At 51.9% G+C, this 25,591-nt stretch overlaps 1 protein-coding gene across 1 annotated transcript in view; it reads right to left on the reverse strand.

The window, feature by feature from the left end:
- The window catches only part of NUP210 (nucleoporin 210), a 142,563-nt gene that overhangs the window by 15,461 nt on the left and 101,511 nt on the right, over positions 1 to 25,591 (reverse strand). The window contains exons 18-31 of the mRNA XM_019631065.1: positions 25,062 to 25,168; positions 23,057 to 23,161; positions 22,864 to 22,965; positions 14,655 to 14,783; positions 13,432 to 13,559; positions 13,201 to 13,336; positions 11,724 to 11,786; positions 11,342 to 11,521; positions 8,618 to 8,698; positions 7,443 to 7,574; positions 5,973 to 6,131; positions 3,401 to 3,492; positions 1,609 to 1,783; positions 65 to 240 (exon numbers count right to left, since the gene is read on the reverse strand). Of these exons, the coding sequence (XP_019486610.1) occupies positions 65 to 240; positions 1,609 to 1,783; positions 3,401 to 3,492; positions 5,973 to 6,131; positions 7,443 to 7,574; positions 8,618 to 8,698; positions 11,342 to 11,521; positions 11,724 to 11,786; positions 13,201 to 13,336; positions 13,432 to 13,559; positions 14,655 to 14,783; positions 22,864 to 22,965; positions 23,057 to 23,161; positions 25,062 to 25,168 (1,765 nt within the window). The remainder of the gene's footprint in view (positions 1 to 64; positions 241 to 1,608; positions 1,784 to 3,400; positions 3,493 to 5,972; positions 6,132 to 7,442; positions 7,575 to 8,617; positions 8,699 to 11,341; positions 11,522 to 11,723; positions 11,787 to 13,200; positions 13,337 to 13,431; positions 13,560 to 14,654; positions 14,784 to 22,863; positions 22,966 to 23,056; positions 23,162 to 25,061; positions 25,169 to 25,591) is intronic.

Genomic DNA, 25,591 nt, shown 5'->3' on the forward strand with positions numbered 1-25,591 from the left:
AAATTACATCTGGGTACAACTGAGACATGCCTTAACGTGAAAATGAGCGTCACCCACACCCTACCTGTTAGTTGCAAAGTAGACAATCGAATTGTGAGCATGGAAAGCATCCCCAGAGTTGTCATGGAAGTGGACAGTGAATGTCACAGTCATTCCCAAAGGCAGGGCCACCAGAGCCTCCTTGTTCTGGGTGTGCAGGGCTGGGTTCATGGAGATCCTCAGGTAAGAAACAGGAGACACCTGCAGGACAGTGAGCAGGTAATGCGAGGATGGTGTGGGAACCAGCTGCCCCGAAAACCCATCCCCAAGGAGGAGGCGCTTGCCCCTGGCTGGTCCCCATTGCGGGAAGGACGGGAGGCTGGACCCAGTGTCCCAGCCTAGTGACAAGGCTCTCATCTCCTTAAACAGTGAGCAACCCAACCCACAAGAGGCAAAATCCATGACTTTGAAAAATTAGATCACGATTCATGGTGCAAAAATATCCCTGGGCTTTGACTGTTCAGATTCTACAGAGGCCTTGGCTCTTGGGGTGTTTCAAGTAGAAATACTGCCTGCTTGGCCTACAGAGGCAGTCTTACTGGTTAGTGCCACCGCATAACTGCAGCTGCTCCAGGACAAGGACAGAGGGAACAAGCAGGGAATGACGGCTTCTGAGAGCCCAGAACCTGAGCTCCACAAAGATTAGCCTTGGTTCTCTAACTCGGAGTAAAAACAGCCTGGACGAAAAGCTAGCTCCCCAAAAGACCTAATTTCTTTAGCAAAGTTCATTGGTACAGTGACGTACACAACTGGTGCTATGTACTTGTTGACATTAGATGAACAGTCACTGTCACTTACTGAAAACCTAGGGTGGAGGTTCCCTGCCAGGCACTCACCATGAAACAAAAAGACACTAATTAAGGCAATAGACTTGCGACCCAGGCAAAATCTAAAAATGCAAGTGGTCATATATTATCTGTCATCTAGGATTCAAAAGGTGGCTGTAATGAGATGTGGAAAGAAAATTCTGTTCAGGACAAACCCGGGACCCAACCCAGGGATGTCTAAGGAGAAAGTCCCTGTCACGCGGGAAGCGCTGTAATGTGACCAGACTACACACATCAACCTGAGCCAGGCCAGCGTGGGTTAGAACCCAAACTGATTCACAACCACTGTGTGACCTGGATCAACTCACTTCCTCTCTGGGTCTTGGTTTCTGTGCCTGTAAAATGGGTCTCCCACTTCTCCAGGCTGCCATGGATGTGTGTAATGATCTGTGGGCCAGGTACGTAGCACATGCACCCAAGGGTGCCTGTCGGTTCCAGGTACCAGCTGGCAAGTCAGGACCCTGCAGTACCAGTTCCAGCAAATCAGACCTTACTGGGCCTCAGTTTTCCCAACTATGAAACAAGGTTGTTGTGATCTATAACCTCCAAGATCTTTGGCTCTGACAGTCAGAAAATACTGGAGCTTTCTATCTAGGACTTTTGCCCCTGAGTTACTCAGAAAAAATTCTAACATGATTTCTCAGCTGGAAGGGGAATATATTCACTTACACCTGTGAGGGGGAAATATTCCCTTGGCACTATTGCCTTTACTATTCTAAGGAGGAGGAAAATATGATCCTACCTTTACTGCAACGATGATGGTCTGGTTGGCCCCGAAAGGCTCCTGCGCAGTCACTTCTATGGTAGAAGTCCCAATCACAGACCCCGATGCCAGAAAGCCCTTGTCATCAATGTGCACGACGGGGGCCTTCTCGGGCCCATCCAGGACACGGTAGCTCAGAGAAGCTGCGCCATCCCTTTGTAAAACAAACAGGCGTTTTCACAGCAGCGGGGAAGGGGTTCAGAGGGGCTGGCCGGGGTTCTGGGGTCCCCGAATGCTCCTGAGGAGAAAGGCCGGATCTCAGGCCAGCTGTGTGCTGGGACCACCTGCGGCAGCTTGTCTGCAGCCTCTCAATTGCCACCAGGAAATCTGACATGGAAAACCAGAAGCACCAAGGAAAGCATCACTTTTCACTCTGGAGAGCAGCACCTACCGTGGCTGGTCAGCAGCGAGAGAAAGGCTGTGAGGACTGAGTTTCTTTCATTAGCTGCATGGGGCACTTACTATACAATATCGTTTCTGAAGCAAATTGTTTTTAGTTTACTGAAATAAGGCAGCCTGGCATAGCGGAGAGGGTGGACGGAACCCAAAGGCAATCCTCAACCCTGCCAACAGCTGTGTGCCTTTCGCACACCGTGTCCCCTTTCTCGGCCTCAGTTTCCTCAACTGTGAATGGAGAGTAATGCCCTATTTGCAAGAGCTGGTAATGGGGTAAAAAAAAGGAACTTGCTCAGAAAGTAAAACTACTACTATTATGTACTGGGTAGAAAACAAATCATGCAGTATTTTATGCTATTGTACATACTTGTAGTCATTAATGCCATAAGAAACAGGAAGGCTTTGTGCCCCACACCTACAGACCCTCCTCAGATGACTTTAAAAAAAGTGTTACTGCCTCTGCCTCAACTTTCTTCCCCCTCATCAATGCTCTTCTCTTAAACTTCAGAACTCCTATGCACCCTTCAAGACCCAGCTCACGCATCTCTACCTACGTCACACCTTCCCTAACTCCTCCCATGGAACGCCTTCTTTGGGTTATGGCTTGAGTGTACTACCTCGTTTCATGCTATCCTCCTCTCTTCCCCACCACACTTCTCAAGGGCACCAGCTGTTTCCATCTCTGTTCCTATAGCCTAGCACACAGCCTGGCACTTAGACAAGCTGACTGGATGAATGCTGTGAGTGAGTGTGAGAGTGTGTGTGTGTGTGTGTGTGTCTCAGGGAACTTGTGAGTACTCCCATGGTCCTCACAGCCCCTCTTTGTAACTGCACTTCAACGCAGTCATTGTTACCAAGGTAACAATGGAAAGCAAGGTAGGCATGATGTTTGCACGCACGCTTTAAGACTGCATTTCTCAGTGTTCATGTGCATCCCCACTGCCGAGGGGATCCAGCTCAGGTGCAGGTCTGGAGACTTGTGTTTCCATGTGTTCCCAGGTGGCGCCCACGCTGCTGGTGTCTGGACTGCACTCAGGCTGGCAAGTCCTGAAGACACAGGGGTGTTTGAAAAATCTAACACTTCCAAGGTGGAATGTTTTCCCCTTTGAAGTGCTGGATTTGCGCAGCAGGTATCAAAAGGTTTTCAGGTTACAGGGAGGAAAGGAGGGCCACTGGGGTAAGTGACACAGAGAGCAAGCGATGTCCACATGAAGAGAAGGAGGGACACAGAAGCTGCATCCATGTTAAAGTCAACACCAAGAAAGACGCCCAATTCACCTGAAGCAACCACAGCTGCTGACAACTTTGACAAATGAGTCATCGGGTGTGAGCGCAGCTTCACAACCTTGCTGAAAACCAGCAATGCATCACGTACCTGTTCGTCTGAAGCTTTATAAATGAGTTGGGTGACATTAATATCTGTTCTGTTTCTATTTCAGGGTTCAGCAGCAGCAGCTTTTCAAACACCTGGAATATAGGCATATTTTATTTCCTACAACACCTGGAATTGTGTCTGGGTATCTGCGTCTCTCAGTAGGGAGAGCCTAGAGGAGACGAGATGGAAACTGCTGCGAGCCAGCACCTGACAGGTGGCAAGCTGGCGCTGTGCTGCTAAGGGCTGACTGGTAAGAGAGGCCAGACCTGTGACAAGGAAAACCAGGCAGGGTCACACTTGGGATCCCGATGGGAGCTACTTCACAGGGCCAGGAAGTGTGGGCCTCTGCCTCAGTTCCCAGGAGGGGAAAGTGTTTGCCGGGGTGTGTGTGCAGAAGGCAGCATGCAGAATTACGGAGCCAGGGTCTTGCTCAGCCCTAACTCTGCTGGGACTGAGCGTGGAGAAAGCATCATCTAAATTCTCCTTTTTCTCAGCAAGACACCCTGCTCCTACCATGACTATCACAGAACAACCCCCATCACCCTCCTCGGCCCATGTTGCTCCCTTTATCCTGCCAGGCTCTTGCTGGATCTGCACAGAGCTGGGGTGAGTGTGGGGCATGTTGGCGACCTCAGGCCAGCAGATGATAATACACCTGGTAATGTCGTATTGAATCTGACCTGTCCCGCCCCAGGGGCCTCAGGCCCTGATGGCTCCCAGAGCCCATAGCAGCAGCACTCACCTGGAACTCCAGGCCTGTTCTTTGCATGAATCCTAATGCGCCCACGGCCCTTCTGAGTCCCCTTCTCTAACAGACCTTTGGGGCTGTTGGCATCATGGGCATCTAAGCCTTGATGCCCTGCAGTTTTGAGCTCCCCACTCACTGGCTTCCAATCTGATCAGACACCTGGATTCTCCCTAGGGCCCATGTCCAAAATCATCTGGACCAAAGGACGATTTTCCAAGAGGAAAGCAGCCTGACTCCCCTCCATTCCAGCACCACTGGTGTTCTGACCAGCTACTTAAGCCTAGATGTTTTTTGTCTATAAAATGGGTTTAATACTAATAATCCTTGCCATGGCTGTTCAAAGGGCTGTGGGATTCATGTGAAACAATGTGAGTGGCAGTGCTTCCTGAACGGGGAGTCATAAACAGACTTGGTAGCTGCATGGATTCTGACATCAGGTGAGTCCTGCCAGGCAGGTAGCTTTCAGAAGGAAGCAGCCTCACTGACTGACGCTGACACATGGACTATGTAGGCAGTACACACACAGATAATGTTTCCCTCTGTGGTTCTGAAGCGTATTCTTTGTTGCCACTCTTTAGATAGGGGTGGAGGTATAAGAAATACATCACTCTCCTGTTAACTGTCAGAAAAGCACCAGTGCAAGCACCCAGGGGAAGCGGCAGCTCGGCCTCCCTGCAGAGACAGCAGGGATGGGTGGAGCCTGCGGCAAACCGGAGAGCACAGCTCTGGTCAAGGGGAGGCCGTTTCCCATCTGCTGGCTTCCCCATGTGGCGAGTGCATGTCTTCAGGGCAAACTGCATGTTGGGTTTTTACATAAAATCTTCCTGTTTTTAAATGTTGGCAACAAAGAAAACTTGTTTCAAAGCACCAGGTGAGCCAAATAAGACACATTTGTGGACTGGCTCCAACTACTCTAAGTTTCTGATGTACTCCAAACTCCATCTGCTGTCAGCTAAGGAAACCAAATCTGAGACAGAAAGTGACCCAGCTGTAAAGCTCTGTCTTTAATTCCACGAGAGGTGCCAAAACTTACTTTTATTTTTAACCAGGAAGAACACATATTTGTGTGTTTATGTATGTCTGTATTTGTGTTTGTATGCATATACATACATGTCCGTCTATGTCCGTCTGTGTATATGTGTGCATCTCTGTGTCAGTGTCTATGCATATGTGTATCTGTTTGTGCAATGCTCACGTGAGGCAGAGGTTAAGGGAGGCTGGCCAGCAGGGATTTCCTTCTTTGAGAATCTTTATCCCTAGTGGGGTGTGTGCCTGGGTTAGAAACCGTTTATTTCTTCTTGAAAGAGGGGGCTTGAACCCATTTCCTTTCTCATAATAGTTAGGGGTTGCTTTCAGTTTTTCTTCACAATTTAGGAGGACCCAGGGGTTACTGAGTCCCAGATAAGCAGAATAGGGCCCTTTGAAGCTAAAAACGCTCTTCAGAGCAACTTGTCAAGTGCCTGGTTTGACAGAGGAACCCAGAGAGGCAGGCAGGGGAGCTCCAAGCTCAGAATGATTTTCTATTTGGGGAACACGTCAAACTATTCCAGACCTCTGGGCCTTTGCACAGGCCATTTCTTCCACCTGGCCTGCCGGTCAGTTCTTCCCATCCTGAAACGTCACTGCTCTGTGAAGCCCTCAGTCAGCCACCTCTCTGTGCTCCCACGACATCTTCTACACCCTTGACCCCAGAACCCTACAGATTGAAAACTCAGGGGCAGGGCCCTCAGCCCCCTGCTCTGGGGCAGTGGGAGGACTGACTTGTGCCCGCATGGCCGGAGAGGAGAAGGGTGCTGGGCTGGGTCCTGCACACCTGTCCTTTACCTGGATTTGGATCTCATCAGAGAGCTCTTTGACGAGGCCATGCAGCTGCCCAGCGGTGGGGTCCAGAGCCTTGACCACCACCCTCAGTCCGGTGCGGCCCTTCACCCGGCCATGCACGGTCATGGCGAAGTTGTACTGGGACAGGAGCCGGAGAGATGCCTGGGACAGACACCAAACATGTTTTCAGGGAGCACCCTGGAACCCCAGCACCCCCAAAAGGGCAGGGCCAGATAGGAGCCCCGGACTCCTGATAGCTATCTGTCTATTCTCAGAGGCCACTGTCTCCTGCCCTGGACAGGGTGTGCAGGCCGCAGCCACCCAGCATGAGACCAGTACATCCCGCTGAGTTTCACCACGTTCACAGGTGAATGTGGAGAATGCTGGGTCAACCCACCAGGGTCAGCATTTTAATAGCAAGACTTCTCAGAGCCTTTAGTGTGTGGTGGTGGTTATGAATCACCAAGAAGGACGCTAGGCTTGGCAGTGTTTCCCCACAGAGCCCCTCTGCTATGGGATATCTGGGAGTAATTCGCAGGGCCCATGTATCATGGGAACAGTTGGGAAGTGCCCTGGCACTGGGGACAGCACCCTGGCCCCACCGGTGGGCTGGGGAAGGCATTCGACCTACACTAAGTGAGCTTCAGGCAGCCTCTAGGAAACTCTGTCCCTCTGCCTGCCCCACCCCACTTCCCAACACTTCCCCCTCACTGTCTAGGGATAAGGCAAGAAGGACTATCCCAGAACCACCCCCCACTCCAGTCCTGTGTGCCCAAGGCCTACCTGGGTGGCAGCCTGGAGTCACCAGGGCTGGCGCCCAGCCCCTTTTCCCCACTGGCTCGCTGGGCAACCCTAGGTGAGTCCCTTCTCATGTAAGGGCTCCAGTTAACACAGAGGGTTAGTTTAAGCAAGTTCTTTCAAACATCTTCCAGCTCTGAGATATGAGGAGGGGCCAGGGTCCCCCTATGGAGGGCTAAGGGAGGGGAGTTTAGCCTCTGGGATGAACCAGAAGCAAACCTCAGGGCTGTCAGGTGTCATCTCAGAAAGGGGTAGAACTTACAGACTGGGGACCCAGAACCAAGACCCTGTGACATTCTGGAACTTTGGTGACTTCCCTACAAGGTTGTTACTTTTGCTGCCTTCTGTTAGTAGGTTACCAATAACCTCCTCTGTAGTGGTTAGCAAGGACGTACTTAAAATGAAAAGGGCTTCAGACAATCCTGGGGTACTGTGAGAAGGATTGCTAAGAGGCAGAATTCCCAGACATGAGCGCTGGGAGTTAGGAAGGAGGAAGGACACTGGGGGATAGAGAGAGTGGGAGCAGTGTTTGGGAGGCATCCCGATGAGCCTTCAGAGAACAGAAAGGGCCCACGAGCAGCCTAGCATGAAGGGGTAGGGCAGACATGGGGAGAACCCTCCCCGCCCCGGACGCAGGCCTGGGATGGAGGGTGGGGGCTCTCGGCGGGTGGTTACCTCGTGGTGCCGTCCCCGGATGTCCAGGATGTCCCGCTTGGTGACTGACCAGTGGAAGGTCAGGCCTGGCACGGCATTGCCAAAGGAGAAAGGGTTCTGGTTGTTGGTGATTCCGGTTACATAAACGGGCATCTGCAGGTAAAAACCAGGCCCGTGACAGCCAGAGTCCCACTGCTGGAGGTGCCCTAGAAGCCTGGGCACAGCCCCACTGCCTCTCCTCCCCGGGGACTCGCGTCTCCTTTGTGCAGAAGGAGCTGTGCCGATTCTGCCCTCACCAGATATGGGCACAGTACAGGTTTGGGAATTTCTGATAAAATAGCAAATGATCGAGTAGAAGACAGACGAGCCCCGCCCCGCCCCGCTCTTCCTGGCCCGCGGGCTGAGTCTCACCTTGGCTGGGAGGTTCCTTCCTAAAATGACCCCCTACAGCTCTAGGAGACCTGCAGCCTCCAGCAGCACAGCAACCCTGCCCGCAGCCTCTGCCTGTGCTGTGGCCCCTCAGGCTCACATGGATGGGCATGGGTGGGCTCAGTCTCCTCCAGCCTGGGTTCACTGAGGGTCTACCGGAGGGCACAGTAGAGGCCATGCAGTCAAAGGCAAAAGCAGCCTCAGTCAGGCTGCTGAGTTGGTCCCCAGCTCCATCACTTCCTAGCTGGGCAGAGCCTTAAGCTTCCTATGTGCACACCTCCTTGTCTGCAACACGGAGCTGATGCTGGTAGTTACCTCATGGGGTTGTAATAAACACCAATTGGATCAGTAAGAAAGCACTTGGTAGAGTGTGCACTAGACAGCTGTTAGCTCCTGGGACGCACCAGCTGCTATGCTAGGTGTGAGACTGTGGCAGCCCAGGGGAGACCGAGGCATTACCCAGCAAACGCAGCAGCACAGAACCGGAAGGGAATGCTAGTCCTAGAGGAGCTTTGTGCTGTGAGAGGGGCAGGGAGTGCCTGTGTGTCTGGAACAGAAAAGGCAGGGAACGCTCCCTGTGGGGCGTGGAGCTGGATCCTTAGATAAGCAGGTTCAGCAGATAAGGGGAATGGAGAAGTGCTCTGGCAGAAGAACAGTGTCCTAGCAGGCTCCACAAGCTCATCCTGAACCTGAACTCGGAGCCCCATGCCTGCCAAGAGGCTGCGCCAACAGCACAGACAGTAGGGCTGGAGAGGGCCTCGACTCACCTGGGTTCCTGTCCTCATCCGGGTGATGGGTGCGCGGATCCTCACTGCCTGCAGAAGCAGCACCTCCACTTCCACGAGATCCTAGGAAAAGAGCCTGGGACTCATGCTGGCTGGGGGTGGGGACATGTGCTAGCAACGTGTTTCAGGAAGGGACCTCTCCAACAACAGAGGCTTCAGCTGCGCCTGACTCCATCACAAGGCACCCACAGGATGTCTAGCTCAATGATTCTCTTCCTGAGGTGGCCTGGCTTTGTGGGTGGCCCACCTCACACAGATGTGGCCACTGCCCCCTCCATCTCCCTGGGGGTCCCAGCTTGGCCCTCTGAGACTACAGACTTGTCTGATCCCAGTACTCCAGGTCAGCACTGCAGAGACTTGGGGGCAGTGACTGGGGGCTGTTCTTTTCTAGGCTGGGAAGCCCTCACAGGACCGGTCTCCAGACCCTCCCAACCCCAAATCCAGTCTGTTGATCTCTCTGACTAAGCAGAGTACATGGACAAATGCAGGAGCCAGGTAGAGTGTGGTTAGAGCAGACCTTATACCCTCCTTCATTTTGAACTCTATACTCCTGTTAACCTGGCCAAAGACTAACTTTATCAGCTTCTTCATAGTACTGTTGATTCATGCTGAATGTAAGTTAATAAAACCCTTAAGCCCCTTTCATGTGTGCTCACACTGAGCCCATTTCCCGTGTCTTGTGATCTGGGCTAACATCCGGCACATAGTAGGTGCTCGATAAGCATTCATTGCCTTCCTTCCCTTTGTACTTCTCACTGTGGTCTCCCCGCTGCCAGTCCTGGCCCACCCCTCGACTGTAGGTGCTGACTCTTGAAAGCTTCTGACTAGAATCTCATACGCTTTGTGGACATGTGAGCCTCAGGCTGAGCTCCCGCCTACCCAGGATCACGGAGATGCCTTTCAGATGGAACTGGTGGCGCACAGCCTCTCCATCTGCCAAGGGGCATCAGGGCCTTCTTCCAGCACCTCCCTTAACCCACCAGATGGGAGACAGAGAGAGGCCTGGCCCAGCAAAGTTAGACTGCAAAGAGCAAGGCCCGGAAGGAAACACATGGGTGTGCCCCTCTGGCTGATTTCCAGTCTGCTGCCATTTATGTCACCCGGGCCCCCAGGAGGGGAACAATGCACCAGTTCCTGGGGCCACAGTACTTTCTTTAGGGAAAGAAAAAGGGCAGCGCCTCCTTGGTCCTTAACTTCATTCTCCAGGACATCTATGTGAACCATGCTGCGTGCCACAGGACAGACTCTTACGTCCTCAATGCTCTCGTCTTTAGAAAATCAATAGGCAGAATCAAGGTGTGCACCTCCATGATGCGGAGGACTTTGCAGTTTAACTGGAATTCTTGGACGGAGACTGAGACTGCTAGAAAAGGAATAGAGCTATGAACTCAATGTCGGATCACAGTCAGCCTCGGGAAGGAGGGCCCCTCAGGCTCCCGTCTCCAGGGCAGCAGGCGCACCCGCCGCCCATGCTCTGTGTTCTTCCAGGGCCCCAGTTCTACACGAGGAATGTGATGGCTGGGTCCTGGAAACGGTCTTGCCCACAGTCATATTACACAGAACACAATGCTCTCCAGCCCAGATTTCTAGCACAGCCGCGACCATGCAGCAGCCTCCCTGAGACGCTTCTGCAGGTCACCGCAGGCCACGGGCATGGGCAAGAGTCCAGGAGCCCCAAGACCTTCTCAGGAGGTGGAAACACTCTCCCATCACCTTCTGGTGGCCCAGAGGTCCCACCCACTGGAAAGAAGGGAAACTATCCGACCTGGGGACACCAACTTTCACATGCTTGGAGTTGGTCCCACCCACACGGAGCAGGGGGAGCTCCTGGGGAGAGGACCCCCGAACTTGGCCTTCCAGTCATGTTGACCCAGAAAAGCAACCAGGAAGTGTTCCCCACTCTGGCGAAGAGACTGGGAGGTAACTTAACCGCCAGTGGGGCAAAAGGTCTCAGGGGACAATTCAGGTTTTCTATTTCTCCCGGAAATACAAATCCAGGCCTGAAATGCTATTGGTGTCTAATTATCCACTCTTACAGCAGCCAAGCTGGCACATGCCTCTGAAAACTCACTGTAATCACGAAGTGTGTCAGAGCCAACAGCACCCACTGTCTCCTCTCAGAACACCCCCAGCCCTCCTTGAAATGAACAAAACAAGGCCCAGGAGCTCTGCCGCTGGCAGTCCCAGGTCAGGTCCCAGAACTGCCTGGCAGTGGCCGTGGGCCATTAGCTGGTTCCCTAGGCCCCTCATGTGCAAACCGGATGGCAGCAGGATGCACAAGGCTGCTGAGGGGGCTAAAGAGGGGAATGCAAAGTGCTCTGTGCAGAGGCTGCTGTCACAACTGCTACCATTACATGCACTGGATTGTCCCAGGCCTGGGGTTTAAAGACCCCAACCCTAAGGAGCAGCTGGGGAGACTCAGTCAGGAGAAAAGCAACCTTGGGGGTCTGGCTGACCCCAGGCTGGCAAGGCTGACCCCGGGTTGGGGTGACAGGCAGGGGTCGTAAACTCAGAGGACAGAAGACAGACTCTCAGAGAGGGGCAGTCCTCGAGAGCAGAGCCTGAACCCAGTAAACATGGCTTCCTCCCCTTCACAGCTGTCCCCCAGCAGCTGCCAGGGGGACCAGTGCACCCCATCACTAGCGGACCTCGCACCCGGGGTGGATTCAGAAAGCACCCATCTCTTATGGAGCCGAGGCCTGTTACCTGAGACACAATGACGAGCTTGCCAGTCTCAGCGTCCACAGCCTGCACAACCCCTGACACGGTGCTGTTGCCAACGGCGAGCCCCTGCACCAGCCCCGCCCCATTCACCACTGCGACGCTGTTGTTGCTGATGGAGAAGAGGATGTTGGACTGAGGCTGGGGGCCGCCCTCAGAGGTGATCTGGAGTGGGAGAAACAGCGGTGTCTGTCAGCCCCATCCTGTCAGCCAGCCTGGGCTCCGTTCTCAGAGAACGAGGGAGCTATACCCCTGAGCATTCCACCTTCACCGGCTTGACGCCCATGGTAGGAGGGCATGCCTGGAGCCAGGACAGGGTGGCTGGCTGCAGAGGAGGAGGGGCAAGGATGTGGCTTTTGGCTCCTACCTGCATCATGGCCCCGATAATCAGCGTCACCTTCCTGGGTATTAGCCGAAATGGGGGAAAGACCTATGGGTGGAGACAAAGAGAGAAAAGGGACTGTTGCATTTTGAGAGCCTGCTGCCGTGCATCATTCACACTTAACACTTTCAGGGAGAGGGGAACACAGAGCACGGACATCTCCTATGTGAGAGGCTGGGGGCCTGTGTCAATTCTGGGGGAGCCTATGTGGCCCCCACAGGCTCTCATCCCACCTGGGGCTGAGAATCTGTGATGGGGGCGTGTTCTGCTGTGTGTGACTGTCACCCGAGAACCATTAGAATGCACATTCTGTAGCCCACTCCAGATCAGAGGTGGGGTCCTGCGATCTGGGTCTTAACATGTTCTCCAGGAGGTTCTGATGGATGTCCAAGTTTCCAACCTACTGCCTTTGAGATGTCCCAACTCATCTTGGGAAGGTTGCCTCATTCACCAAATTTCTACCGACAAATTTCCTTAGATGTTCTCTTCTTCGATGCCCTCAAAACTTTTCAGGTGAGGAAAGCAGGACAGGGGGGCAGGGACACGAATGCCTCAATCTGTGCAGCAGGGCAGAGCTCCACCCCCTCCTGCATCCCCCACAGGCCCCACCTGGCAGGGGCATAAGGGGCGTTTGAGGGTCAGCAAATGCACCAGTCAGCCAACAGGCTGCTCTGTGTGTGAGGGCTGGCTTCCATAGGCCTAGGCCATCTATAGGCAGAAATGAATCCACTTCAACAGGAGAAGAAGGTTCACTTCCGTGCAGAGGCACAATGTGCATCCACTGGGTTCAGGACACAGGTTAATTAATACAAAGCCCACCAGCACCCGTGTGCTCAAGACCTGCAGGGTACTGGCGGGAGCCAGGTTAGTGCTGCTGCTGAAGGACAGACCTAGACATGACTTGCTGACTAAGCTTGCCTTGGCCCCTGGTAACTGCTGAGCTCTGGCCAAAACCTAATGCCACGAGACAGCCCCAAGTCAGGCACTGAGATGAACTGGGGGACCTCTGAGCTCCCTCATCCAGGAATTGCTTGCTGTAGGTGCCCCCAACCACAGAGCTTACTGCTTCCAAGGATCTGTTCTAATGTTCAGACTGACTGTCAAAAAGTGCTTCCATTCATAAACCCACAACTGTCTGTGGCTTCTGCCCAGCCCTTCCTTTCTGGCACTTCAGCAGTTTAAAGAACGTCTTGCCACTCCCCTGCAGGGTAACAAGTTGAGGCATGGCAGGCACCCTGGGACCTAGAGGGAGGCTAATGTAACTCTGCTCCCTCTCTCTGGAACTGTCCCCCAGGTCCCTGAGACTGGTAATCAGAGGGCACTCCAGGGCACAGCTTTGAACATGGCTTCAGTGGCTTCCTGGACTGTCCTTGGAGTTTCCTATCTATTGTACTCCCGCCGCACCCCTGCGTGCAATAGGGGCTGGGCTGCTCCCATGTGGCATGAAGAGGAACAGCTTTACCTCAATCTGCTGTGGAGCCGAGTTGATTCTCTGCCCTGCTTTATCAGTCACAGTGGCGGTGAGGCTGGTCTGGCCGATGGCTACACCATGCACACGGAACGTCGCAGTGTAGTTGTCAAGGGCCTCATCGAGGGAGCTGGGAACAGAAGGAAAGGCTGAGACCTCTCCCTCCCAGACAGATCTGCCAGCACTGTCCCTGAGATGCCCTGTTCTGACCCCAGGGGAACTCACACCAACGTGATGATCTGGGAGGCTGCTCGGAGCTTCAGGTCCATGAAGGCAAAGTACTTGGCCAGGAAAGGCTTTTTGTGGAAGTCCAGCACACGGACATGGGCCTTGACTGTCTTCCCAATCTCCACCTACATCATAGGGGCAGACACGCAGGGGTCTCTGAATGAACAATTCTACCATCTGTGGCACCCTATGCCTTTCAGAGAAAATGTCACCAGCCTCAAACCTACAGATCTGGGATTCGGGGATAGGTCACCGGGCTTGACCTCCAGACTATTAGCCAATCAACAAATGAAAGTCAATTGAGTACTCGCTACATACCAGGAGCCTTGGGGATACTTAGATGAATAAATTACACCCTCACTCATACAAAACTAACAATCTATAGTTGGAGAGATCAGCTACAGCTTAGAACAGCAGCAGGCAGATACAGTAGGGGTTCCGTCAAGTACCCAGTGACAGAAGCGCTCACACCTGGCAGCAAGAACGGGAGGAAATGGGAGTCAGAAACGCTTAGCGAAGAAACTAGGTCTGGTCAGCAAGTTGCCAGTGGACATGAGACCACAGGAGGAGTATTTGAGACGGTGTAAGAGAACGTTGGCTTTGTAAGTAGTCTAAGCTGCTCAAACATTCCCCTTTTAATTACTAATCATTCTTTCCACTCAGGAAACTAGGAACTGACAACACCCCTCTGTAAGCCTAGCTGCAGTTACTTCAGGTATTTGGAGCAATAAAAATTTCCTATTTACATTAAAGAAAAGCCTAGATCTATTATGTATTCATCCTGCAAAAGGACTTGGCATTAGTGAGTTTCATTCATTTGCCATTGAAATTCCCTATAATTCAGAACCTACATGGTGGGAGAAAAATTCAAGTTCAGCAAGGTGTGTGCCTGGCTGGTTAGTAACCTCCACCAGCTAAGGGCCAGGAATTCCCAAGTCAGGGCGATGTGGGGACAATTCCAAGCGAGATTTACAGCCAAACTTGACAGCTGTCAACTGAGCTGACATATAGCCTCAGAGGTGATTCTGCACCATTTGCACGGAATGGCAGAGACAAGAGGCAGCGCCGGAAGCTTGCAGCAGCTTGGAAGGCGGCTTGACGGGCACACACACCAGGAGAAAAAGCAAAGAACATGAGAAGAGTACCTTGCACACCCATAGCATTTTCCCTATTTCTGTGAATCAGCAGAGAAGGAGCCACATCAGGAAGCTGGCACTTACCTTGTCCACCACCCGGACGTAGAGCTCCTGAATGTCTGAGACATAAACGGCAGCCTTTGCTGGGGCTGGGAAGGTGAGGCACAAGTCATGAACCATGATGGTCGACATGCCCGGGAGCAAAGGGTGCACCTGTAGGGGCAGAAGTGGGCTCAGTTACAGCTGCTCACAGCATAAGCCTGTCCCCCATGGGACGCCAGCTCCCAGAGACCTCTGGGCCGGCTCAGAAGAAGTGGACCAGGAAAATCCTCACCCAAATGTCCTGTCCACTCTTCATCATGAACCCCACTTCTAGTCAGGGGATGGGCTTGAAATGTGCTGGGATGGATCTTGGAAAGCATTTCTTTCAACTTTACACATTTTGCAAAGAGAAGAAAATGGAAGCTGCTCAAATGGGGGAGTGCGTGGCCTTGGGGCACAAAGCAACTGAGAGGCGAATGAGGATTCAGGTCTAGGATTCGCTATCTCCTGTGCAGGCTGCCTGCCCCTGCAGCCCCAGTAACAGAAAAGTACCCAGCAAGCCCGGGGCTGGCAGGGCATGAGACCAACTGCTTCTCAATTAGAAGTTCCAACCTGAACTCACAGAATCACGGAACCTGGGAACAGACTGCTATGGTCTGACGTGTGATCTCTGAGTCTCATTCATTTCTACCTCAGCTCTGTTTGAAGCAGAGAGCCTGTAAAGTGTTCTGAGTGAATGAACACACCTGAGCTACTGTTTTCCAGTCTCCCTGCCAAAGACCCCCTTCCTGAGCCTTCTTCTCTAACTACTTCCATGGATCCCACCTCAGAAGACTTGCTCCTCAGACTACCTCATCACTGTCTCATGCAAACACCTTTCATATTGCTGGGCTGTGGAGCTCCACTGGGTAGCTGGGGAGGCTGGATGGGCGGGGTGCCCAGTGGGCAACTTCCCATCTCTGTCTGGCCCTGGCTTTGCCGCCTCAGTTACCCAGGTTTGTGGTCTTATATTCATTGGGGAGTAATGTGTATACTGAACGGTTCAATGTTTGAAAAGCTAGAATTTCAATATCAAGAACCTGTGGGAAAAAAACATCAGGTTTCCAACCCTAAAGAGGCAACCAGATATGGTTATATCATATTCTGGCTAAAATATTTCAAGGGCTGCCCAGAGAGTGAGTCCAAATCCTTAACACATCCTCTAAGACCCTGGCATCATCTGCTCCTGCCCATGGCTCTGATTTTACCATGAACCACAGCCGCGCCCCTATCACGCTCCAGCCACACTATTCTCTCTGGTCATCAAAGCTGGCTTGTGTCTGCCTACCTTCCTCCCGGCTGCACAGCCCATCTTAAAGAAAAATTGGGGACTCTTCCCCCCACATCTTCACCATCTTCCCCAGGAAAGTCTTCCCTAAGCCCAGACAGGTCAAGTCCCGGCCACCTTTCTCACTTCCAGGGCAGCTACACTGCTTGTAATTCAGTCCTGACGCAGGATTGTTTGTGTCCATCCTCCTTCCCTCCCAGGGAGTCTTCTCCCCTATGTCACCTCAGGACTGAGCCTAACACTGGGCACAGACTCTCCCCAGATAAATGCGTCTTGATTGGCTCAAGCTGGGGGCACAGCTGAGTTACTCAGTTAACAAAGAAACCGGGTGCTTCAGCCCGTTTGCTTAGCTTTCCTCTTATCTTTGTGAAGACTTGGACATTCTGGGGGGGGAATGTCTGCAAATCCCATGTACCCTTATCTATTTGGAATGGGCTGATTCTGGTCCAAGCCCATCAGTGCACATATGGGGACACAGGCTCACAGGGTGAGAACACAGCCTTGAAGGGGCAGCACTGGGAAGGGAGCCCAGGCGCCTGAGCTCCCAGCTTAGGGCTCCCTCTCCCACACTGGCCACCTTCCAGAGCCGATGCCTCCAGGAAGCAGAGTGGGACTGCTGGCCAGGAAGAGCAGGGCTGGCCCACAAAGTCCAGAGCTAGGACACGCCCGAGCCTACGGAGGATTAGCGAGCTCCGCTAAGCTGAAAACCCTACCAGTATCACTGAGCTCAAGTGCACATCAACACAGATGAAGCATGCCTGGGTGAGGCCACATGATGACTTAAGGCTGATTAATGAAGATCCCAGAGTGGAAACCACATCTGTACTTTAAAATGACGGCTATGCGATCTGCGCCATCCTCATGCCAGCCTGATATTAAACACAGGCTGAGGAGTGGGGTCTGGGAGCACCAGGTCTCCAGTTGTGCTAAGGACAATTCACCCCGGCTTACTACACTTTCCCCAGAGATAATTCATTTTAAAATGACAGAAACAAAAGCTTTCTTTGAGAACATAATGTGAGGACCCAACATGACCTTCCTGAAAATGTTACTGCTGTCAGATGCTGGCGGGCCCTTCCCAGAGTGAAGAGATTACACACTTACTGAGAGCTGACAGACCCACGCAGGGGCCTGCACAGGAGGCTCTTTCTCTTTCTTTTTCTCTCCTTCAGGACCATTTTGCATTTTAAATAAAGACAAAATGGTGATGGGGAAATCTATTGCCCTTCCACTTGATTTCTCAGCGGCTGGGCATCGAACCACCTTGCGGAGGACGTAAGTGGAGGACGGTGTCAAGCTGCCATCATGGACAGGCTGGGTGGGCTGACCTGCTCTGCCTGCTTGCACACATCCGCTCACGTCAGCCCCACATGAACAACCTTTTAAGGGAGAACTCTCTGGGCAACTCTGGAGACAAAGAAACTGCTCTTGGGGAAATGAGAGGCCTTGCCAGCCAGGTGGTGGCAATGTGGGGACCTGCCCCCACTCCTAACTCTACACTGCACATGTCTGTCACACCACCCTGCTTCTCCAGACGTTTCAGACCTGCTTGCGTCTTGACCAACATACAGGAGAACGTGTGTGAAGGAGAGGAGGTGGGGGAACATCCATGCCCAGAATGAATTCTATAATAATTTCTAAGTGCTAAGAACTGCAAATACTGAGCCTGGCTCAGTTGGTTAAGAGCTCGCTCAAGAGTGTGAGCTCTGAGCAACAGCAGTTTGATGCCTGGCCCGAGCTGAGCAGCTGCTGAGCTGCCAACAGGTGGCAGGATGGCTCAGCTAAAAAATAAATGAATAAATAAATAAATAAATAAATAAATAAATAAATAAATAAAAGACTCTGTAAGTGGAGCCAGAGACAACTCTGCTCATGAGCGGGCTGGAGCTGTGATGTCCCCTGATGTCCACCAGGCCCCATGGTTCTGCCTGCACCATCTCAGCTGCTTTGCTTTCCTCGGCCCCATCGCCTCAGACGAGTCCCTTGACAGGTGGCATTTGTACAAGAGCAAGGGTCCTACAAGTATTTCTGAATATCACTATAGCCAACAGCTCCTATTTCCTATAGCATGCCCGTCAATGTCATGTGGTGGGCCAGGCCGTGCCATGCAAGAGTGTCGGGGTCCATGCTCCCAAGCAGATGCCCTCAAGGCTTGTGGGGATGACCAAGATCACACGAAAACCACAGGCACTGAGAAGATCCTGGCTTGGACGCTAGATAAAACTTCATTCAGGGACCCAAGCCAGCCCTGAACTTCTCTCAGGGCCATGGCTGGGGACAGGCCCCCCTGTCCAAAGGTCATTCTCAGGGGAAATGCAGGACACACCCAAGTCCAAGCCCTGCAGCTGCCACCTACTACGGACCTCTGAGCTTGTCTCCAGTATGCGTCCTCTGATGGACAACCTCGCCATGACAGGCTCCATGTCACAGGACTGGAGATGAGGACAAATCACCTCAGCTTCTGACAGCTGCACCTCCATTGAGTCCTAGGTGACAGGCACCAGATTTGCTGAATGACTGCATTAATGCAGGTGTGAAGTGCTCAGCGCACAGAAGGATCCTTCCCTGCCTTTATAATCCCTGGGTTCTTCTCCAACTTACTTTGGAATGTAAAGAATTGTTGAGAAGAAAGAAAACCTAAATTTAAATCAGGTAATCACTCTGCTGTATGGATCAGCCAAAAATGAAACAAAGGTCCCCTGCAGAGTCCTGGGGCCCTGTGAGCAGGACAAAGCAGCTGCTCAGCCCCTGGGAGCACTGAGCGGCATAATCGCCCTCACAACAGCCCTGGCAAGAGCCCCACAGCTTGCTGCCAGACACGTGAAAGCCAAAACACACCACCAGCCATTCTTGCATCACAAATGTGTTATCAGTAGGGAAAGAAAGAAACACTGTATATGAGCTAATTAAAGAACCGCTGTAGGCTTTCTTGTCTCTGTGATTAAGGGAATGAGAATGCTGCTAATTAACAGCTGGAAAATGCCAAAGAAATGTGTAAATGTCCTTCAGAAACAGCCATTTGAGAGAAGCTGTGAGTACCTGTTACAGATTGTCAACATGCCATGAAAAGGCCCCCTGCAAGTTACAGGAGGCAAAGGAAAGCAGACTCCGATTTGCACCTGGAGCTGCAATGGTCTCTGCAAGGGCTCAGGATGAAGGGCAAGAGAGACCCCAGGCAAGGTGCCCTCAGGATGCCTTCTGGGGCAAAAGCAATCCTAGTAGGGCCTGCACATGCGGTGCTGCCGGAACTCCCACATGGCTGCATTTGTCCTGGGGTCACGCCTGCAATGGGCACTCTGTCCCACTCAATGAGAGCCATGAAAGAGATGAGACACGAGTGGAAGCCAGCCCACAACCTGGAGAGAGAATTGCTATAGGTCTACTGGGACCATCTGTAAAATGGGCACAGCAGTACTTGTCTTGACTAAGAATCCTAGAACTGCAGCATTATAGGATTGAACAGGGGTTCATAGGTCTTCTGGGGAAATTTCACTCTGATGCTGGAATCCCATCTTGAGTCTTGCAGACAGGTGTCTCAGCTTCTGTTTGAATGCCTACGGAGACAGGGTGCTCACTTCCTACAGAGGCAGCCTAGTCCATCATGGGCTCTTAGCAGCTCTCGTTCTTGGAGGATAGGCCTCTCTCTCTGGCCACAGGTTCATTCACCTCAGGGCTTATGAAAAATGTGTGGTGTGAGGGAAATGTGAGTAAAAGTGTTCCCAAGTATGGTCGGTATTGTGCACATTTTCCCCAATCTTGAAACTTCCCTCTTCTTGATAACAGAAGAGCTACATTTAATCTCTAGAAGTAAAACAAGGCATATTTTAAGCAGTTGCAGTTATTTACCATTTGAGGTTTTCCTTTTAATTGAAGGATTTGACAGTGAACGCTCATTTACATGGCAGGAGGAATGGCCCGAGGAATTATTCTTTCTTTCATAAAAAATGCTTACAGGAGAGCTTCAGATATGATCTAAGACTTCCAGTAACCCTCAAGCTTCCTCTAACAACACACATTTGTGCCCAGGTGATGACAGGTTTTTCTTGCTCTGATTTACAGCAATAAAGCTGAGGTCCTGCCATCTGCGACTCTGCTTCTGAGAAGAACAGGAATATTACAACATGCTTCCTCACTGTTCATCGAGAGACGGCACTGTTTAAAAAGCGTTGTCTCGGGCCGGCCGAGTGGCGCGATGGTTAAGAACTGGCTTGGGACGCCAGAGGGCCCTGGTTTGGATCCCACATTTGAGGGCCAGTGACACTGCCCTCCACAGCTAAGATGCTGAACAACAGCTCAACCTGGAGCTGGGCTGCCGGGAGTCACCGGGACGGCGTAGGCTGCAGCCCCTGTGGCAGTAGGTTGCCATGGGCTGCCGTGTGTGGCAACCTACTTGCCACACTGTGGCAGCAGCCGCAGTGAACGGCCGTCCAGAAGCCTGCGACTGATCTGCCTTGCCCGGGAAGAGCGCAATGATGGTGCCAAATTGGGCCAGTGAAGCAAGGTCCTCTACAACTAGACTGAAGAACAGAACAACAGCAACTTGTCTGTTCCCCTTTCCCCAATTCCCCAGCACTGTTCCCATCTCCCCAATTCCCCAATAAAAATCTTTAAAAAAAAAAAAAAGCATTATCTCCACAAGATAGCTAAAGACCAAGGCTGACCATTGGAGAAACATACAAAAAAGAAGTTAAAAAAACAAAAATAATACACACACACACACAAATCTGAACTGTCCTAGAAAGACACATGCTAGCAAAACTGATGAAAAGAAACAATCTGAACAGACGTGTAACAGGTGAAGAGATTGAATTAGTAATAAAAAAACTACCCACAAAGAAAAGCCCATGTCCAGATGGCTTCTGGTTAATTCTATCAAACATTTAAGAGTAGTTGTTACCAATTCTACATAAACTCTTCCAAAAATTAGAAGAGAGAATACTTCTAAGTCATTCCATGAGGCTGATATTACTCTGATACCCAAACCAGACAAAGAAATCACAGAAAAGAAGACCACAGACCAGTATCTCCTAACAAAATACTAGCACACTGAATCCAGTTACATGTAAAAAGAATTATACATCATGATCAAGTAACAGTTGTCCTAGGATTGCAAGGTTAGTTTAACATCTGAAAGTCAATTAATGTAACAGATCATATCAACAGAATAAAAAACAAAACACCCACATGATTGTCTCAAAAGATACAGAAAAGCGTTTGACAGAATCCAATCCCCTTTTGCATGCACGTGCATGAGTGTACGTAAACGTGTGTGTGTGTGTGTGTATACACACAATAGAGGTGATAGCTAAAGTCTATGGAGTTTCTTTTTGAAGTGATAAAAATACTCTAAAACTGACTGTGGTGATGGCTGAAAATTACCTATGAACATACCAAAAACCACTGAACTGTACACTTTAAATGGATGAACTGTATGGCATATGAATTATGCCTCAATAAAGCTGTTAATCAAAAGCCTGCTAGAGGTGCACGGTGGCTGTCCCTTAGACGGCCTGTGCTCCAGTCTGCCACTGTCCCCACCCCGCCTGTCACTACCAGACACTGAGGCTAACCAGGCCCATTTTGCACAGCACTCCCAAGAACGCTCCACATACAGCTCGTTTCTCTCACTTACTTGACACCTGTCCCACTACAAAGGTAGCTGATTCTGTGACCCCCTGTGTCAAGACAGTCAGTGGATGCAAAGAGAGAAATGGGCCCACAGAGAGCTATGGTTGCAAATGCCCTGCAGAGATTGAGGCGACATGTGCTGATTTCTAACTGGGAGCTCTATCTGCACAAACGTACTGTATAACCGTGGGCAGGGGGGTTTGGCTGGATTTCTGAGAGGAGATTTGGGGAATGGGTCTCTGTGAAGGTGAATTCCAATTCTAGCCATCCCTGGAATTAAGAAGTTTATTCCATGCTGTAGCTAGCCTGTGAGGGCTCATCTACGGGAACCGGAAATGCTAAAGCCCATCGATGTGTACATGAGGACTACAGATGGCTCAGGCAGGGCGAGGCCCTAACCTGCCCTCCTGTGCTGCATGATCTGAACCACACCACACGCCAAACACTGAATCAAGCCCAGCCCCTTCGGCATGGAGAAATTCTCCTTTGGTGCTGGTACAAAGGGAAAGCAGGTCTGATGCTCAGAGCAGCCCAAAAGCGACAGCATAGCTGCAATTTAATGACACTGCTTGGGGGTCATCGCTGAATTCTGTCTGGCTGCCTGCATGTGTGGCTATAGCAGTGGTTTGACACATTCAGTAAGAGTTTCCTTTTAAAGAAAGTTCAGTTTTCCTGATTGCGTAATAACTCATTAATGCAGCATTAAGAATATGCAGCCATTGAGAACACTGGTGTTTGTTTTTATGCTTGTTATTCTTAGCTATAACTATAGGGCTATTTTTATAAAACAAAAAGAGTTAACCACACACTCTACAAGGACAGAATGGCTAAGTACAAATGGCTGCACAAAAATAATCAGCCAGCCTACACAGTAACATGGGGGGAAAGACTTAGAATAAAATAATTGAAAAAAGTGGAGTGCTAAATTCTTCCATACCATGGACAAAGATGTCAAATTTGCAAGAATAGGGAGAGGGTCAAAAAGGAATGTGGAAAAATAAGAAAAGGTGATACATCTTTTAAAAGCAACTTTATGGTTGTTATAGTGGTGCTTATGTAATAATATTTTCATCTTCACTAAAAGACTGAAAGGAAACCATGAGCTAACTAATAGTGGGCAGTGTGTTAGAGATGGAATGAGAACCACAAAGTTGGCCGCAATGATTGAAGTAACCCCCCGCGACTCGAGAAGCGAAAGCCGCGCTGACTACGGCTGATGTGACTAAGTGCCGGATTGTGACATCATCGACGCAGGAGCCCGCAGCCACCCCGCTGCAGACATGGGCCCGCGCTCACCGTGGCACTGCCCCTGGCCTCCTGGTAGGCCACCTTCACAACGTCTGCAGTGCTGGTGTTGAGGAAGAAGTAGCCAGAACCTTCTCTGATGTGCAGCTCCACCTGCGAGTGGGGTCAGGCTGGGTGTCAAGGGCCAGGGCCACCACCCGATGGGCCACGTCCAGGAAGCAAGGTGGCAGGGAAAGGGTTATACCTGCACTCCGGGGTGGTTGTAGATGGTCATCTCTTCCGGACTCACCCTCACGTCCTCCACCAGGATGAGTTCTATGGAGGCTGACACAGGCACCAGAGGGTCATACTGAAGGGGAAAAGCCAGTGCCATCAAGCCCAGGATGCAACGGGTCAACCCCAAGCAGTCCGTGGGCCTCCCCCTCGGGAGAGCAGGTCCAGAGGCCCAGGTCTTGGTGTCACCCCAGGGTACTCGTTAAGTCTGGGACACAAGCCTGAATGAACCCACCGTGTGAGCCCAGCTGAGAGGCCACATCCCATCTCATAATCCTGCCAAGGCAGGTGCCTCATCCTACCTGCCAGGCCCCACAGAGTGGGCAATTCACACACACCCCTGAAAAGCAGGGGGCACACAGCAAGCGGCCAGCTGTGATGTTGTGTGCGAGGATGTGTGTATGGACAATCAGCAAAGCCCCAGACCAGCCTGAGGTGTGGGGGCCCCCATGGAGGCGTCCCCGGTATGCTCACAAGGGCCCTCACCCCTGGGGTTATGTGCATGTTTGAGTATCTCTATTTCTCACCACACGTCATTCCAGGAGAGCGCTGGACCCGAATGGGCTCTGGCCCACATATACTCATGTATCTGAGCACCTACTAGGTGCCAGGCACTGTGCTAGGGACTAGCAGGGCAGCAGGTGCCCTCAGGGAGATGTATTCTAATGCAAGGATTCAAGAGAAAAAGTAAACAGTCACAGGAAGGTGTGAATGTGGTGGGGTCACAGAGGCTGGGATGGGGTGTGAGAGGGAGGGACTGTCAGGTGGCCTTTCAGGTGAGCAGAGACTCAGGAAGTAAGCGTGTGAGTGGTGTCAACAAAGAGGGGAAAGACTACAAGGTAAAGAATATAAGTGCAGAGGCCCTAAGGGGAGGACCTTGTGAACATTTGCACCCGAATAGGGAGAGGCCCATGAAACCACCACCAGCTAAGGGATTCCTGATTTTGGTGGGATGACAAGGACTAAGCCACCAGGGCAGGTACCGGCCTGCTCCTCAGGGCCACCTTCCTCGGGCCAACCTCCTCCTGCTGCCCCCACTGGGGTCACAGCTGCTTCAAAAGCGGCTGTCCCCCATCACCCAGAAGACAATCCAAGCTCCTTATCCCGGCATTTAGGGTCCCTTGGGGCCCAGCCACACACTCTCTTTACAGCCATTATCTGCTGCCTCCAACCCTATTCAAAATCTAAGTTGACTGCCACCCTTGTCCTGTGATGGGGTGGGTGTCATCCAGGCAGGACCATTCTGGGGAGCTCTTCCCACTCGCCTCTTATGTCCCTATCTGCCACCCACCGTCAGTGCCTCTGCCTGAGCTCCCATGAGAAGCTGGGTGGACCACATGTGTATGCAGATGGTGGCACAGTGTATATGTGGAGGGGGTGGTCTGCACCATGAGTGGGGAGCATGAAGGGCTCTGAGACCTGAGGCACAAGCAGCCGCTCTGTGCCCAGGGTGCAGGGAACTCTCACAGAGGGGCAGATATGGTGGCTGGGACTGAAAGGACAGGAGGCCACTGGGTAGAGAAGAGTAAAAGGAGAGGACGGCATTCCAGTCAGCAGGAACTGCAGGTTCAAAGGCATGGCAGCCTGAACCACCCAGGCATGCCAAGTAGGGTCTGTAAGTCAGGACCGCTGGGGAGAAGAGGCTAGATGGGCAAGCTCTGGCTGACAGTGAGGATAGCTTCAGCCAGAAGGTCTGCAGACTCCCAAGGCTGTGCGCCAGAGCCGTGAGGTAGCAGCGGATCCCTCCAGCCACCTGAGTGCAGGGCGTGTGTGGGGGTGGGGTGAGGGTGGAGCTGGGGACACTGCAGGCAGGAGGCCAGGGAGGAGGCTCACCAGTCCAGGCAAGCCCACCACACCCCATGCAGGGAGGGGTAGAGAACAGAGGGGTGTAACTCAGGGGGGCTCAGGACACTAGGACACCAGGAGAAGGGAGGCAGGAGGACGATTCCCCCGCCACCAGTGGGCCCTGGAGTTACCGGCTGCTTCACTCTGGCGGCACTGACGTGGGACTGCTGGTAACCAGTCACGGTGGCAGAGATGGCTGTGGCTCCTGATGCCTTATGAACCGAAATGGCCTGCAAACCTGAGTCCAGAAAGGGAAACCCGCGTCGTATGTTTTTCCCGTTACTGCCTGGGACGTAGCCCCTCTCTCCTTTTGATTTGCAGTTTTAAATCTCCCCCAGTCCTAAAAGTAGGTAACTGAGTTTGTTTAAACTGTATGTGCCATAAGGGGTTAACAGGCCCTGAGCAAGCTTCCATGACATGGCTTAGCCAAGATGGAGAAGATGGACTCTTGGCTTGAGAAGGCTGTGGCTCAGAGCAGCAGTCCTGGAACCAGGCTGACCTGCTCTGTAACCTGGGCCTTGACGCTTACTTGCAGTGGCCTGGAGCCTGCTTCCCCATCTCTGAAACAGGGATTCTAATTCCTACCTCACAGAGTCTGTGCAGGATCGAAGGAAAGTAGTTTTGTCCTGATCAGAGGAGTCCCAGATAGCAGCTCCTCAGC

Source organism: Hipposideros armiger, unplaced genomic scaffold (assembly GCF_001890085.2).
Source record: "Hipposideros armiger isolate ML-2016 unplaced genomic scaffold, ASM189008v1 scaffold_982, whole genome shotgun sequence".
Lineage (NCBI taxonomy): Eukaryota > Metazoa > Chordata > Mammalia > Chiroptera > Hipposideridae > Hipposideros > Hipposideros armiger.